Raw genomic sequence first — 17,208 nt, forward strand, 5'->3', positions numbered from 1 at the left:
TCTTCCGCCGGTCGTTAATTTTCTTAATTTTCTCTCGCGTGAGCTTGAATTGCATTTCATAGAGTTCGTGCTTCGTTATTAAATAAAACTTGATATCGTGCGGTATTTGCGCGAGCGATCTAACGTGATTATATAAACTGCTCGTAAAATTAATTTCACGATCGTCGGAACATTTTCAGATTTCAATTTTTCATTTAGAGTTAGAGTTTTCTAACGCGGGACACACTAATAAAGACAATATTAACGAGCGTTGATCTCTCGCGAAAAACGCGATGTGCACAAGTCAAACATGCGAGCAGTTGTTTGTTTACTGACGCGGCGCACGACAAGTTCCATCGAACGAAGATAGAGATCTCACGAGATAATATTTTTTTCGCGTGAATTTTGAACAGAATCTTTATCTCTATCGTCACAATTTTCATAGTTTTTATTTCTCATTTACGCTCGCGTTCGTGATTATAAATTTGATTGCGAATTTCACCTGATTGTATTTGCGGAAGAGTCGCGAGCGAACTTCGCAGAAATATTGCGGAGTTGTCATCCGCAAAAACATTGCGGAATTGTCTTTGCAAAAGTATTGCGAATCTGTTATCCGCGAAAACATTGCGGAATTGTCTTCGCAAAAGTATTGCGGAGCTGTTATCCGCAAAAATATTGCGGAATTGTCTTCGCAAAAGTATTGCGGAGTTGTTATCCGCGAAAACATTGCGGAATTGTCTTCGCAAAAGTATTGCGGAGCTGTTATCCGCAAAAATATTGTGGAGCTGTATTGCAGCCTACTACGCTGCACCATCGAAACGTTACATTAGGGATATTCCGTGTCGTACGTGAGAATTTCACACAGATTACTTCGCCCACGTGTCGAAAAATTTCGCGAGATTGGCCTTCGATTCGCGTCGCGTGTTCCCTTCGCTCGCGGATTCCGTTTTTTTTGTAAGCGATTCGCGTCGCGCGTGTATCAAAGCAATACACTACAACTCGGTCCGTTGCTGAATTCGTCGCACATACTTGTTTATCCGAAAGGCCCACATTTCCTCGAAAACGCGGTTCGCGATATTTCATACGCAATTTGCAACTCGGAGTGTATCCCCTAAAAGAGACGGGATTTTTTGTGAAACCTTCATTAGATTACCGCGGTCGGGAGTGAATTACAGGCGACGTGGGACGCGAGGACCATTGCAGTGTCAGATGCAGCGACAGGATGGCTGGTGGACCCTGGACACCGTGGGACGACGCGCAATGGTGAGCGCTCAATTTAGACGCTCATATAGTAGATACAAAGCGTCACTTTATGTAGATTGCATGCACGTAGACGTAAATCGCATTGGGTCCGACGGGAAGTAAAGTAAGAATTGGAATTTCCAATTCGCCGGAGTTACATAAGAATGATCCAACCAAAGAATTTAGCTCTGAGATTTTCGCAATAGTTCGGCGAGTCAAGTATTTCAATTTCATTAAAAGTACTGACTAGCTTAATCCTTAGAAAAATCTACAAAAATACACGACTGATAAAAAATAAAATAATTGCTTCTTAGTTCATTTCAAGAATTTATAAGCCTTAAATTTTTTTGTTTGGATTAAAAAGATGTGAATGGAGTATCCATTGAAAAAAGCTTATAATTTTTTTAATTGGATTTATTCTTGCATAACAATGGCCAATTGAAATTTCGACTCGGCAGGCTTCTTTCTCGTCGGATTATATCTTAATGATACATTAAATTGATATATTTCAACATGTCATATTTATATGTTCTGTATATGTTATATATGCTTCTTTTATGCTCTATATATGTTATATATATATATATCCTCTGTATGCTCTATATATACTATTTGATTAATTTGATTTATAACTTGTTATGTCGTATTATATACGACATATTATCTCTTCGGAGATATATATTTTCTTATGCATACGCGTTTGTTGTTGATAAGACGACAAATTAAATTTCGACAAATTAAAGACAACAAATTAAATTATTAAGCTGAGACTCGAACCGAAATGTTTCGATTTCCCGCTAAATTATTAAGCCGAGATTTAGACCCAAATGTTTTGAGATTCCGCTAAACCATTGAGCCGAGATTCGAACGGATGTGTTTTGAGTCGTCGCTAATTTATTAAGCCGACTTAGTTAAGCCTGGGATAATTTTTTAAAGTTTCTTCAAGAAATTCTCGCATCGTCTCTTGGATGACAATGTGCGTTAATGTTTCTCTACTCCCTCAGTAGCACGCCCTGAATCTTGAAAATAATTTTCCAATAATCCAAAGTCGCGTTCATAACCTTAGATAGACCAATTAACGTCGTAGGAATGTCGGATTCTCGCGCATTGACCAAAAGTCATGTTTACTGCAGGTTATTTATCATGTAGTGTTAGCATCTAGAGCACATTCTGGGATAATATCTTACAGTTTTTTTAAGTAATTTTCGCGTTCGCAAAGATGTATTTTCGAAAATAACGTAAAGTTTGACTATTTCGCTCTGCATCGTATCACGTGGGATGCTCCGCTTCATTTTTGCACGTACTTTCACCATGCAAAAGGCTTTTTCATTAGATGGAAGTAGAAAGAAGTAAACATTGCAGAAAGATTTGATATCGTGATGGTAACTGTTCCTTATCGTTTTTATCTCATATTGTGGGATGCTCTGCTTCATTTTCGCACGTACTTTCACTGTGCAAAAGGGTTTTTAATTTTGTCGAATCAGCACGAGACAATAGTTTTACAAAAGTATTCGGTATCATATCAACGACATTTCCCAACAAATTTTACTTTGTGTTGATTTGACTAAATTAAAAATGCTTTTGTATAGTAAAAGTACATGCATAAATGAAATAGAACATTTCTGCCTCAAGGATAAAAATGATGTGGAATTATTACTATCATGACGTTGATTTTATTTTTCAAAATTTACAGCGTACTGACTGCTCCAATTTATATGATTAAAAAATTAAGTATAACATGCGAAAATAAAGTATAATATTGGTCAGTGCGAAATGAAAATGATATCTTAAATTACCGTTGCTAATTATATTGAAAACTCAAATAATAGGTAACATATTTTTCAAAAAATTATTTGCAAACTACTTGCGAACTGCTTGCGTCTACAACACTCTTCTCTAAAATCTCTTTCTTTGATGCACTCAGTACACAAGCGGTTTAAAGAATTCATCAGAAAAGTAGTGTCTATTTTGAAGAGAATGTGAATATCGGCAACGTGGCATTCACATTTACGTAACGTCTATGTGTAAGAAAATTGAAATGACGACGTAGCATATATACTTGCATAACATTTGAAAAAATGATAATGATATCATGGTAGCGCCTATTTGACGATCGTCTTTATTCCATAAATATCTATGTGTATGTACATAAATTCGATATCGTCAGTATATGATGAAAACATTTTCTACTTTTTGATGATCGCTCTACGTTATCGACACTTATCAAGTTCGTCGCTCGCTCCGACATCCCCTTAATTATTGTGCCGATTATTTATTATTATGCCTATCTGTGCGTAATAGAGTTATGAAATGAAAGGAAAGAAAGGACATAGGAAAGAAAAGAATCGGAACGAATATAATCTCAGCAACTTTAAGGAGAAAACATTTCCGAGAGACGTGCGCGTTTCGGGAAATTAAGAGCACTCGTTTTCGGTCGGTTGCATCGGTAATTTATCAATTTCAGCGTTATCTCGTCTCTCTTTCTCTCTTTTTTCTGTCCCCCTCCCTCTCTCTCTCTCTCTCTCTCTCTCTTTCTCGCTCTCTGTCTTTTTCTCTTCCCGAGATTGCATTTTACATCAGAGGTTAACGTGGACGATTCAGTTACGTGTCGCTTGCACGAGATCGCCGAGGGTTCGCTGAAAAAACCCTCGTTATATGTGATAAACACTCGGCTAATGCGAAGTGCGCGCTGTGTGCATGGTAAATACTTCGTAAACCGGGAATTAGCGAGCTATTTGTCGTGCACACGTGCACAGCCGCGCGGTCTCGAGAAGAACGGCTGCGGATGTTTAAATGTCACGCAGGGAGACGCGAGAGAGAAAGAGAGAGAAGAAGAGAGATAACCAAAGTCCTCATTCGCGAAATTTATCGTCCCCGATTAAAGTCCCATCCCACGCTGAATCTCATATTCACCGCGTCGCATCCGGCACGCATTTTCGATGCGTGATGACGTGCGGCCTCGTGCGTCGAAATGAAAATCACGTCACAATGAAAATCGAATCGAACGGCGAAGCCGTCGTGGCGCGAATTCGCGAGTCATTAGCTCGGAGCGACTCGCCGCCGCTCCGATTTATATTTGTCGCAAAATAAGCGGTGTACTCCGCGCAAATCATAAACTTCGGCAATGCGTTACGAGCATAATTTATTACGCCGCTACGCGGAGAAAATTGGTAATTGCCACTTTATTCGACATAATTAATCGACAAAGAGAGAGAGAGACAGAACGTGTCCCGGCCTTTCATTTTATTTCGTTTATACTATCATGTACGTTAATTGTCCGAAGCGTTTGATGCAATTTGCGCGCAATATACATCAGGGGTGGCTTTATACCACTCCGTGTGTCCACATTGTGTAACGCATAAACGCGAAAATGTAGATATTATTATAATGCGATCTGATAAATGCGGCTGAATTAGCTGCTAAACTAAATGAATTTAATAACTTCCCGATGAGCTGATATTATTCCGCTGATTATTCGGCGTGGGAAACATTCGCAGCACGACGCAGTGCGGTTCTCCATATTCTTCGTATTTAATGATGTGATACTTGTATTCAATGATGTGATACTTGCCCCTAATTTTCTCTCGCGAAATATCAGATATCTCGCGTTAAGCACGCACAGACACACGGACGGTTTTCGCCCACAAAACGTTCCTCACGATAATCGATGCTCGCTGAAATCATTAATTCGTATAAAACGCCACGGCACAGCGGACGTAACCCTCTTCCCGGATATCCGAATTTGGCTTTAAAAAGACCACATCCCCCGCGTCATACCTTTGAAATTATATCTCGTTGCACGGCTGACTGCGTCGTTTGTTGCGTTAAATATTAATTCGCGTGCTAAAAGCAAAATCATTCACGGCACTTAGGATACTCTGGTCGCGGACTGAGTGCCGGATAAAATTTTCAAAGAATCCTAGCTTTTGCAAGGCGCTCACACGGCGTCATGTATGCTTGGTCATTATAATTAAGGTTACGTGTGATTAAGGTGCGTGTGATTTCAAATCTTATGTTCCACAGATACTACACAAATTGCTGAAAAACATTTTCAAGACGTCTTCAAAATATTTAGAAGACGTTCAAGTAAAATAGAATGTCCTTTGAACGTTTTTAAGACATCTTTCAGAAGTTTATACCGCCTGGAGTAAAGTTGGAAATCATGTAACTTAGCCCTGTTTATAATGGTTGGTAAGACCATTCTGTAACTTTTAACGTCAACGTTGTTACCGTTACGATGCGCAGCTTTTGTACCGAATCGATATTTTACCTGCGTAACGACATTGTCGTTAAAAATCATGAGATAAGCCTACAGGAATATACAGCGTGTATGCATAGAGAACTTTCTTTTATCAATAAGAGTCTCTTAATATGACTTATAAGCCTTTCAGCCGGCTTTTAGTCACATTTAGAGGCACTTTATCGACAAAAGAGAGCTCAGACTTATTAGTACAATATGAAAACAACGTTTTCCACGTCGTGTATTGCAAAAGTCGCGTATTTGCGTAAAATTAAAGTCTACTGGAGAAACGAAAATCTTTATTTGAGTTAAAAACAGAAACAAATTTCTTTATACTTAGACATAAAAAGTAATTGTGAAAATTTTGAGATAAATTGGCGTGTAACATTTCACGAGGTTTAGGAGAGACCTATATACAAGGTGTCCCACCTAAACCAGGCCACCTGGTAAATATCTCCATTAATTGTGACGATACAAAAAATATTTTATACGTAAATTGAATGGTATGAAGAGACCAATATGTTGCAAAAAAGATTATTTTTTCAAAGTTTTTTTTTCGGAGTTTTCAAGGTCATCAATGTTTATTTGCATATAAATGCATATTTTTTATTGCATCGTGTAGCTGATATTAAAATACGTTCAGATCTATATATGACATTACCTTTGAATTAACCTTTGACTCCAAAAATTAAAATAAAATTAATGCTATCGCACTACGAATGATCTCTGAAAGTCTTAAGACTTGATTATTTCCAAACAATTTATCAGTTTATCGACTTATCGTTCGCGATGAGTTACTCAAAGCAAGAGAAAATTGAAGGAAATAGTTAGGTGGCCAGGTTTAAGTGGGACACCTTGTATAGCTCCAAGATATGTTGCTCATATGCTTTTTTTAATATTTATTTTGTGAAGAATAGGGTATAGGAGTAGAGAATAGGATATGGAGTATAAAAATAGCAATAGGGAATGGGTACAAAATTGCGAAATGGTCCTTTTAGAACATAAATACTTTTCCCCGAGTTTCATTAAAATCAGGATAATATTATAGTTAAGAAATAGAAAAACTTGATTTGGTAATAGCAAAGTAAGTTTTCGAACTTCTCGAAGTTTTTTATTAATATTCTTCATCGTGACTGAATAAAATTAAGCGATGTTATTAGCTAGAATGAATTAACAGGATTGTGGCGGGGATTAATACATAGAAGAAGGTTGCTCTGTCACGTTTGTATGGTCAGTCACAACAATTAATTGGCTGAGAACTTTGATATCCTAAAATGTAGGGCATTTAGCCGCGGTCTTCTCTATTTGTGAGTACTGCGACATACGGCGTGCGCTCGTCGTGAGGACACAATTGCGGATTGCGCGCGATTTACCTTGATCGTCGCTTGGACCGTGATGGAATCCAAAGGACGCGCCGAACGATCCGTCGCGCTATGACGAGATCTCAACGGGCGAAAGAATTCCGTACACTCCCGACTTCGTGCGAATTATCGTGCAAGCTCGATGATGCGATACGATGTGTGCTACCCGTGATAAGTGAGAAGACAGATCGACGGTCTCTCGAGACTCACACCGAGTGAGATCGGAACATCGTTCTTTCTCCTCCTTGTAGAGGAGAAGATCGAAGGGGAAATGGGGGGGGGGGGCTGAATCGCGGCTGAAACGGTTTGTGTGACACCTAACTTCCAGCGAATTTGTGGTTTCACGTCACTTCGTTAACATTTTTCTCTTCGAGTATGCTATTCTCCTGCGAGTTCGCGCAGGATGGAACGCGAGGCGACTGGTTTTGGTTTCTAAAATCGTTTTGTTATTAGCCGAGAAGATAATGGGGTTTACATATGATTATTATATGAAATTATATGTAGTTACATATAAATTACATATAGAGCTATATATATGATACTTGTCATATATATGTATGTGTATGAATATATTGTGTATGAATTTTGTCTCTACATGGCCTCGTATGTAACTATATGCATTTATAAATAGAGTGTCCAATACTGTACCGTTGTGTGCGGGCAAAACTTATTGCAGTAAACACAAAATTCCTTTAACATTTCGGAAACAAACACGTAAAATTTTGAGTTATTAATTATAAAAGATCGATGAATGGTCACGCGCTATACGGTGGATGAGCTGTGATGGTGATTTTTGCTGTCGTGTGCTTAGGTTAAATTGAAGAGAAATGTCCTCTACCATTTTGCAAACAAACGCGCAGATCTTTAGTTGATAATTAAAGAAGATTGCTGCATTATCGCGCAGCCAATTTTTTATAAGAAGTGTGACTCTGGCTTCAACTTGAATGGGCTCCACAGAGAGAGAGACTTTCTTGCTAAATGTTGCAATTTTTTCTGCAATATTTCCTCTGTGTACAGCATTATTTCATCGTGTGTGGACATGTACGGGATGCATTGGTAATTATTGCCATCTCGAATATTCCCGAAGCAAAAAAGAAGGGTGACTTCAAGATCTTCGAAGCTATTCCTTCTGGGAAAGTAGCTCTTCTGCTAAGTGGAATATTCCAAAAATCTGAGAATCTCTTTTGTCTCTTGCTTCGAAAATATCCGAGGTGGCAACAGCAATTGATTCACCCTGTATAATTGCGTATGATTACGTATGACCATGTAGAGAAGAGCAAATTCGTAGATTGCGAATTGCGTACGATCATTTTTCCTCGGACACGCTGAGTCGTTAAAAGCCTGCGATGATTCGCTCGCTCGGGATCCCGCGCATGCTGATCGGACGCGTTTAAATCGGTCGCGCGCTTAATTAATCGCACAAAGAGCGGTGGTAGAAATTGCGAAATAGTCATTCCAAGCAAGTGGATTTCCGTTTGTTCTCTTTTAATCACGTTTTAGGTATATACGCCGCGTTCAACAATTGAAATTCCGCCGCTTCACGTGCGCGCGTCCCGCGCTTCTCAATGACGCGATTAATGCAATTCCGATGCGCGCCGCGCGATAGAAAGGACAAATGTTGTCGGACAAAACGCAGAATGTAATTCCGTTTACTTAGCAAACTTAGCGATCCCGTGCCGGCCGAAGATTGCAAGACGGCGCGTAGAATTTAATTCTGAGCTTAATCACACACGTAACGGAGCGCGCACGCGACAATGAGTCCGTTAAGCTAAATTGTCGTCGAATCGCGTTGCCGGACATAATCCTCTAGTCCTCTTCGCACGGTGAGCCGTAGCGAAATAACGGCGGTGTAATAACGTTATTCAATCGCCAGTCGCCCACGCTGTCATTCTCGCTCGTCAAATTTACGAACCATCTGTTAAATCAATTAACTCGCGGAACACTTGGCGAACACGGTCGCATCGCATTTCCGGTTGCGTCGCGTTAACAGCGTTAACTCGATTCTCCGAGATACAGCGCGCGTATTTCATCCGCGCGCGGACTGACTTTGATAATAATAAAATTTAATCCGAATAATGTGTGAAGTTCGTTTCACACATTACGATTTCAACATGCGAGCTTAATGCGCGACGCTGACGCACGGGCGAACGCGGAGACCTCCTCATGTGCAAAGATTAACTGCATCAGCTGCATAACAAGAGAACACAACGAGAGATCGGAAACACTTATATAGGGTGAGTCACATAAGATTCAAAAATATTTCTGTTGTCTTTTGTATTACAGGAGAATAAGGAACAAATTGTGTAGTTGGATAAGTCGGCTGACAATGTTTATCCTTTCCAACCACATCATTTATTCTTTACACATTTTTCTCTAATATAAAAGACAGAGTTACTTTAAAATCTAATATTAAGCGACTCACCCTGTACAGGATGTTTGACCAAGGTTGGGAAAACACTCGTTTACACGTAAATTAAATCAAACTGAACGCAAAATTCCTCTCTGTATTCGCCATTCTGCAAACGATTACAATCAAATTTTGAATTATTAACATGAAAAGTTTGGCAAATGGTCGCGCGCTATACAGTGCAAGATGTGACGATAAGTACGATTTCTATTGTACGTTTGTACATTAGATCAAACTAGCGAAAGAGTCAAGCTGACCGAGATACGCACACTTGACCTTATTTTCGAAAATATACCTTTGGAAACGGGAAAATTATTTTTAAAAACTGTAACAAATAGTCGAGAAAGCAGAGAAACGTGTTCCTAAAATGTGTTCTAGACTCTAATAATATATGATCTGAACAACATGACTGGTTCTGGACCATGTGCAGGATAAATCCCACTACGCATGCGCGAGAATTGCGTCTATGAAGCTGACACGACGTTTTATAAATTTTAAAAAGACAATGGCAGTTCTATTAACATTTTTTAGAGTTATAGATAGAAAATTTTTTTCTTTATTGAACATTTTGATAGAATTTGATTAGAACTGACGGGAATTCTTGTTAAAAGTTATACTATTTATTTACTTTTTATACTTTAGAGGGGAAGTGTCGTGCTAAATACGCGAAGTTAGCAATTTTTTATTTGCTATTTTTTGGTATTAAAAATGCGGAACTCTTTTTGTTTTCTATCTAGAACTCTAGAACTATGAAAAGTGTTAGTAAAACTGTTATTGTTTTTTTTAAATTTGTAAAACGTCGTTCCAACTTCACAGACTTCCGAGGAAATGGGAACAGTGTTGCAGCTTTTAATCATCTGTCTGTGCAAGCAGAGACAATGGAGACTGTATTCAGCGCGCGATCGCTCATTAATATCTTCATTAATTCATAATAACTCAGCATTTCCCGCGGTTGTTGTCAAAGTGACAGAGAAATGTTGCGTTCAGGTCGATCCAATCCACACGTACGAGAGCGTTTTCCCACCGTCTATCCGTCAGACAGCCTGTGCACAAACAATCAAAAAATCGTTTCCTCAATCGGGGTTGTTTTGTCGTTTCGAGCGCTGCAATAGAATGCTGATGCTGAAATAAATCGGATCGTTAGGCAAGGCGGGCAATCGACGCCGCGAATCACTAACCTCGATCTTCCGTGGCCATTAGACCTCCTACCGCTGCTCTCCTCGTCCTCGTCGTCCTCGTCGTCCCTTGAGGTAGCCAACGACTGGGGTACCGAAGAGGGAGCGCTGCTGCCAGAATCGGGCCCGGGGCCCATCCTCGAACTGGAAGCACCACCGCTGAAACCCGCTGAGGACGGCGCCAGACCACCCTCTCCCTGTCCCTCCTCCTTTTCCCCCCGATCCACCTGCAATTGCATTCACCAGTCGTCACGTCGGATGCGCAGAGCGATGCAACTCGCCCGCGAGTCGGAGCGTTTCTCGTGATGATAAACGAGCCGCGGAGCAAACAACTTATTCTTCGTTTATCTTCGAGTCGCAAGGTTACGACTCCAGCCGGGAATTTGCATTCGCGGCTCGCCGAGGTATCCGACGTTGAGCAACGAGAAACACCGGGAAACGCTCGCGCCCGTTCTCACGCGTGACGCGGCTACACGTGTGTCTCACGTCGAGCGGAAACTGTCTTCGAATTGCTCTCGAAGGAAGGAATTTGCACTCGTGAGTTTAACGACTTGTTCTCGAACCACCACTGTATTTAGCCCCGCCGACTTTTTCTCCCTGCTCGCGCGCTTTGCCACGTGGCTATGCTCTGTCGAAATCTGTTGAGAGTAACGGTTGTACCATGAGCAGACTATGCGTTTTCGCTTTTCTTTTCTTTCGCTTTTCCCTTTTCCCGCCCCATCGACATGAAAGTATCTAGACACACCCTTGCCTAATTCAATTGCATCAGAGATTTGAGAAACATTTGCATCATTTGCATTAAGAGATTTGAAAAATACTTTCTGAGAATATATTTTTTAGAGTATATTTTTACGTATATTATAGAGCCTTATTTATAATTTATTGTTCCTTGGAATACATGTGTTTCATTAGATTTTTTTATTTATTTATTATTTTGTTATTGAACATTTTATTATATGTGGAGAGAATATCAGTCTTGTTCCCATATAAATTCTTTTCAATTTCACTATGTTTCTAATAGTACAGGCAGTCAATAAGGTCTATATTACTGAGGAAAATAGTAAATTTCGCTGGAAACATGTCAGATTTTTTAATAGCATATTGCAGTTCCTAAAATATAGCATATACGAGATAAAAGGATACCCAAATGCTACAGAATGTTGCTCTGTCTCTCGGTTTCTACAGTAGATCTATAGAAATATATAGTAGATCTATAGAAAATAAAATTTTCTCTATAGATCTTACTATCAAATTTCACGTAGAATTTCCTTTTCCTTTAGATTGATATCAGATGCAACAAAACGGATTAAGATATGTGATTTTCGTGATTCGAGCCATCTCCCGTTATAACAGCCAGGCAAAATGAACAAGTAGGGGCTATTTGGCTACTGGGATGTCAAAAATTAATTGACAAAATCAATTATTTCTACTGTTTTTTAATAGATTTCAGAATCAAGCAAGCAGGATTTTCAAAGCTATCTTTGACATGTTAAAACATCTTGCTTGCTTAATCTTGCAACTTGTTAGAAAATACTTGAAATAAACGATTTTGCCAATTTATCCTGGTATAGGCAACTAACTCTAGCCTGTCCTACATTCCCTTCTGACACAAATGGGTGAAATTCGCAGTGCATGTTCCGTCTAAATATTCTTAACCTGTCATCAGAAAGGTGGGGTCTGAGAGACCTCACGCATTCCATTTCGTTCTCTTTAAATTTTCGTAATATCTTCAGGATTTTATCCTGTTGGCTGTTATTAAATCTCAATATTCCACAAAATTATGAGAGATATATTATAAGATCTGAAAAATTATAAAAATACAACAAAAAAAAAACAAAATTCATTAAATTTCACTTTTCCAATGACGGGTTAAGTCGAGATGTTTCCCCCTGCTTCTCTTTTTCTCTCTGGACTCGGAGAACTTATCGTGCAACCTTTACCGCTTCCTACCGCGGGAACCGCGCTCGTCTGGTGAGTTATCGCGAATCCATGGGTTCGAAGGCGGCTTCCTACATCAACGGCACGAAAACAAGCGGAAATGTCTCTCTCTCTCTCTTTCTCTCTCTCTCTCTCTCTCTCTCTCTCTCTCTCTCTCTCCTTCTCTCACTCTCTCTCTGTCGATCGCGATGAAGGCACATACCGACTCGTCCTGATCAGATAGAACGTTTCGCCCGTTTCGGAGGTGCCAACAGCTAACAGTTCGTTCCGGCAGCTTTCTTCGCGCATGATTGGTCACGGGACGAAAAACTGGAGCATTCCGATCGGATGCCTCCTCGAACAATGATGCGATGTAGCTTCCAGGTATGTACACGATAAGTCCTCTACGCCACGCTGAGATGGAGTATCGACTCGGGGGATCGATAGCCGGATAGGATGCGGCGCCTCGGCGTGAATACCAGGATCGAGCCTGATTTTATCAGCGAGAATGTCACACTGTCGCTAACGATTACGTTCAACTATTCGCTCTTTCCTCGCGCTCAAAAAACGACAGGACACGCTAAAAAGGAGGGTTCATTCCGTGCGAGGGTCAAAGGCTCATATTAATAGTCATTAATTGAGACTTCTCTCAAAGTAAGATACTTCAGATTCCGGTTCTCGGATCAGAGTCAGATAAAAATTTTCCAGTTGAATCGCGATTATAAATATAATGTCACTTATATCGTATCGAATTAATCGTAATTAAAGAGACATTACATTGTGTCTCCTCGTTCTCTTTAATAGATTTGATCAATTTAATTTTCCGCTCGTGTGTGTTGAAGGTAGCAAATTTAAATTGAAAAATTTTTATCTAACTTTGAATAAAAATCTGAGTAGTACCTCATATGAGACAAGTTTCATGAATCAAATGTCTGAGTTCATGAATCCAAATCTCAGTATCTTACTTGAGGCAGTTCACATGCGACGTCTAACCTAAATTGCTTGAAAAAAATGGCAAGCGTACAAAACTGGTGAAAGACGTGACTGCAGGGCAAAGGTTGAAGGTTGTTTTGCTCCGGCAAAGCAAAAGGTGATGCCGAGGACGATCGTGAACTGTCTGTGTTGGGATTACGCGATTTAAACTTTAATTAAAGAGACGTTATATACATCGTGTCTTCTCGTTCTCTTTACTAGATTTGGTCACTTTAATTTTTCGCTTGTGTGTGTTGAAGATAGCACATTTTACAGACTAATTTCCCCCCTTCAACTGCAACAATTGTCGTAATTATTTCGTAGATTATATTTTGCGTTTTGTATCCTCGCAAAGTTGTGTCTTTTCAGCGTTCCGGTTTTCTGTTTTCTTTCACATTTCAACGTTTTTACGAATAAAAGCCGCGTTCCCCCCAAAAACCCGCGACACGTAAAATCGGAGTTACGTATATCTACCGAGCTTTGGAAATAGGTTTGTCTCCCGCTACCGCTGCGGTCGGTTAGAACCTGCGTTTCGTTTCAGAGCTTGGCTTAGATCCTTGCTTTGTTGCGGGATTCGATTCGGAGCTTCCGGAGCTTAACCAAACTGTCCCGACCGAGAAATATACCTCTCTCTGGAAAAGTGCGCTGTTCGAAAAATCGCAAACTGTCTTTATATCGGCGTCTGTTCGTCTCTCTCTCTCTCTCTCTCTCTCTCTCTCTCTCTCTCTCTCTCTCTCTCTCTGTGTTTCTGTCAGACAGCAAGCTGCTAGATTCAGCGAAGTATATACTTGGTAAAATAACGATTTTTCTCCCAACGCATGAAAGAGATTTTATCTCTACGAGCAGGGGTCGAGCGCGTTAAAACACACGCTATCCATTTATACGCGGGGAGAGTTACACGCACGCGGAAATGTTTAATGTGTCGAAAGAAAAGCGATACGCGGATGAATTCCCCCGGTATTCATATGATATTCGTGCATATGAATCAGACAAACAAGCACTGGATGTATAGGATATATACGACACGTGCGGGCGAGGGCGCACACATAACATACACACACATACACACACACACACACACACACACACACACACACACACACATATATATATATATATATTTGTGCATGAATTCGTGGCACTGCAGCTGTCAGTGCCGCTACTGCGGCCGTTTCAATTTACACGTACGCTTGAGTTTTCCATGCAGAGAGAAAAAGGAGAAAGAAGGAGGATGAGAGGAAAAAAAAGAGAGAGAGAGAGAGAGAGAGAGAGAGAGAGAGAGAGAGAGAGACAGAGAAAGAAAAAGACCCGCGGGTATTCGTATTTAATTTGATTTCAAATTCAGACGTATTAGAGGCGATGGGACTGTTAATAATGAAGCCAGTCGAACAACTCGGCCATTTTTGCTGCTTCGTTACTTGGCCCCTGGACACACATTATATCGCAATTTTCGCAACTCGCCCGAACGCGCACGTTCCGTTTTATTTCCCCGAAGGAAAAAAAAAGCGGATCATAAATTTCCGCGGCTGCTTGTTAAAGAAACTGCTTTTTTTCAGAAGCAAACTCTCGTCGCTCCCGCGGCCGATCTCGGCCACCAAGTAGTCGCATTTGTTTCGATATTTTATGACATACACAGCCCCGCTCGCGTGATGCTATCGTTTAATACGTTGAATAATGAAAGCGGCCGAACGAGAGAACGAAATGCCGGCGTTGCTGGGAGTATTTGCATAAAAATGGCAAATCTCGTACAACGTTGCATAAATGTTGAATGAAATTCGGAGAGGTATCGTCGCTTTTATCGGCCGACGTCGAACCTGTCGGACGGTAGTATTTACATTATCATATTACCGGCGGAACCCTCGAAACGAAGTTACGCGCGGAATGGTGTCGGGCGATGGCGAAGAGATCGGTCCGAACCGTGATTCGATAACATTCGCTATAGGTCGCACGTAAAATATAACGTAATGCAAGTGGCGCAACCCGACACGGTGCGATACGTCCGTTGTTATACGCGCGTGACTCGCGACGGACGCAACTTGCACGTGCCACGGTCTTATGATTGTAACTTGACATCGCATAGGGGAATCAAATGAACCTTCTTGTTCATACACCTTCATAATTTGAACTAATTTCGATGCTCTTTTTTCAATGGAAGCTGGTGAAATTTAGAACAATTTTTGTTGAGTTAGATTTTTATCTTCTGCTTCCCTTGTCCTGAATCAGACATAAAGAAGTTGGATTTTGTAATTCTTTTCCATCAAACACACTAGATAACCCTCATTTCGTACCTCATCCAATTCAACACACCCATAGATATCATCATCACACATAGATATCATCATCAAACACACATATAGATATTGTGATGTCGAAATTTAATATTCAAGCCCTGATTATACGCTTGAGAAAAGTCATACAGACATAATCTCATGAAATCTTACCTTGACTAACGAAATTGTTTGAAATGGTACTTAATTTTAATAAATAAAAAGCTTGATCACTGAATCAAATAAGAATAAATTATTGTAATGTTATTAATTTTTTTTATTAATTATTGCTCTTGGAATAACAAGTTTTGAGCTTCTGTAACCGTCGCAATTGTTTGATTGAAAGGAATTGCTAAATCTAACTTCTTCACGTCTGATTTGGAGAAGAAGGAGAGCAAAGGACAAAAATCTGGCTCGACGAAGTTGTTTTAAACTTCATCAACTTTCAATAAAAAAAAAAGAAAACCAGAATATCGAAATCGGTTCAAATTTTGAGATTTTAACTTTTTTTGGTACATGAGACCTCATTTGACCCCTTCGCCTTAAAAACAGCCCTCGGCGATACGCGCGCGCGAGTAAGAGACAGATATAGACAGATAGATATGCAGATAAATAGAGAGAGTGATAGAGGACGGAGAGGAACGGCGGGAGGGAAATATTTGATAGATGTGTTCCTCCAGCGAGCGCGTATACCTCTCAGAATTGATGCAATAGTTAGTCAAGCCGATATGGACGCGCGTCCCGAATTGAACCCGATGCCATTGTTCTTCGCTCTTGTCCAAGCGGCGGCTCAGTCGCGTGCTCCGGATAATAATAATACCTTTGCGCTACAACGCAGCCGTCTCGAATGTAACGCTCGCCCGTGTGTCATCCGCGTTATTACGGTTACATCCACCGGTGACCCGGCATCCTGTGCTGCCGTTAGTAAACCTTGTTAGCAAACGCCCGCGTGGTTCGCACCGTAAACCCGCGTTATTACGTTTCCTTCAACCACCTAAGTCCATACTTTGTCGTGTCCGTCACGCCCTCGAACGAACGAGACGTGCCTCGAGTCTCGCGCTCTTCGTTTTCGCATCTCGATTCTTGGCTAGAGAGAGACAGAGAGAGAGAGAAAGAGAGAGAGAGACAGAGAGAGAGAGAGATTCAACTCGAAGGGAGAAATCCCTTTAGGCAAATGATGCAAATACAAATACAGAGAATACATTAAAGTAATGAATAGTTAATAAAGTTGAATTAAAATAAAATTTTTACAAATTATAATAGTAAGATAATACACGAGAGACGAACAAGAATAGTTATGTTTTATGACGCTAGAACATTAAATATAGATAGTGTAAAGATATAGTGTGCAATTGTTCAATCCTAAGTAAAGTATGAGAGTGTGAGGCTCACATCCTTTTTTTGAAAAACAATTTGCGATACTCATATCGTGTAACGATAAGAAAATATGTGTATATATATATATATATATATATATATATATATATATATATATATATATATATGGTAGATTATAAGTTATTTCGCGTTAGCGTAGAGAGCACTATTTCGTATAGTATTTTAGGGTTTTTTAAAGAAACATTCGCCTTTGAAAATGTCTATTTTCGAAAATTACGTCAGATAGGCTTATTTCGTTCTGTATCGTTTC

General features: G+C 40.1%; 1 protein-coding gene across 6 annotated transcripts in view; it reads right to left on the reverse strand.

The window, feature by feature from the left end:
- LOC116849306 overlaps positions 1–17,208 on the reverse strand; it is a 233,948-nt gene that overhangs the window by 79,382 nt on the left and 137,358 nt on the right. For all 6 annotated transcript variants that reach the window (XM_032826310.1, XM_032826311.1, XM_032826308.1 and 3 more), the window contains one exon: positions 10,408–10,631. In XM_032826310.1, the coding sequence (XP_032682201.1) occupies positions 10,408–10,631 (224 nt within the window). The remainder of the gene's footprint in view (positions 1–10,407; positions 10,632–17,208) is intronic.

This window comes from Odontomachus brunneus, unplaced genomic scaffold (assembly GCF_010583005.1).
Source record: "Odontomachus brunneus isolate Ranch 3 - 2012 unplaced genomic scaffold, Obru_v1 Obru_scaffold_110, whole genome shotgun sequence".
NCBI classification, from domain to species: domain Eukaryota; kingdom Metazoa; phylum Arthropoda; class Insecta; order Hymenoptera; family Formicidae; genus Odontomachus; species Odontomachus brunneus.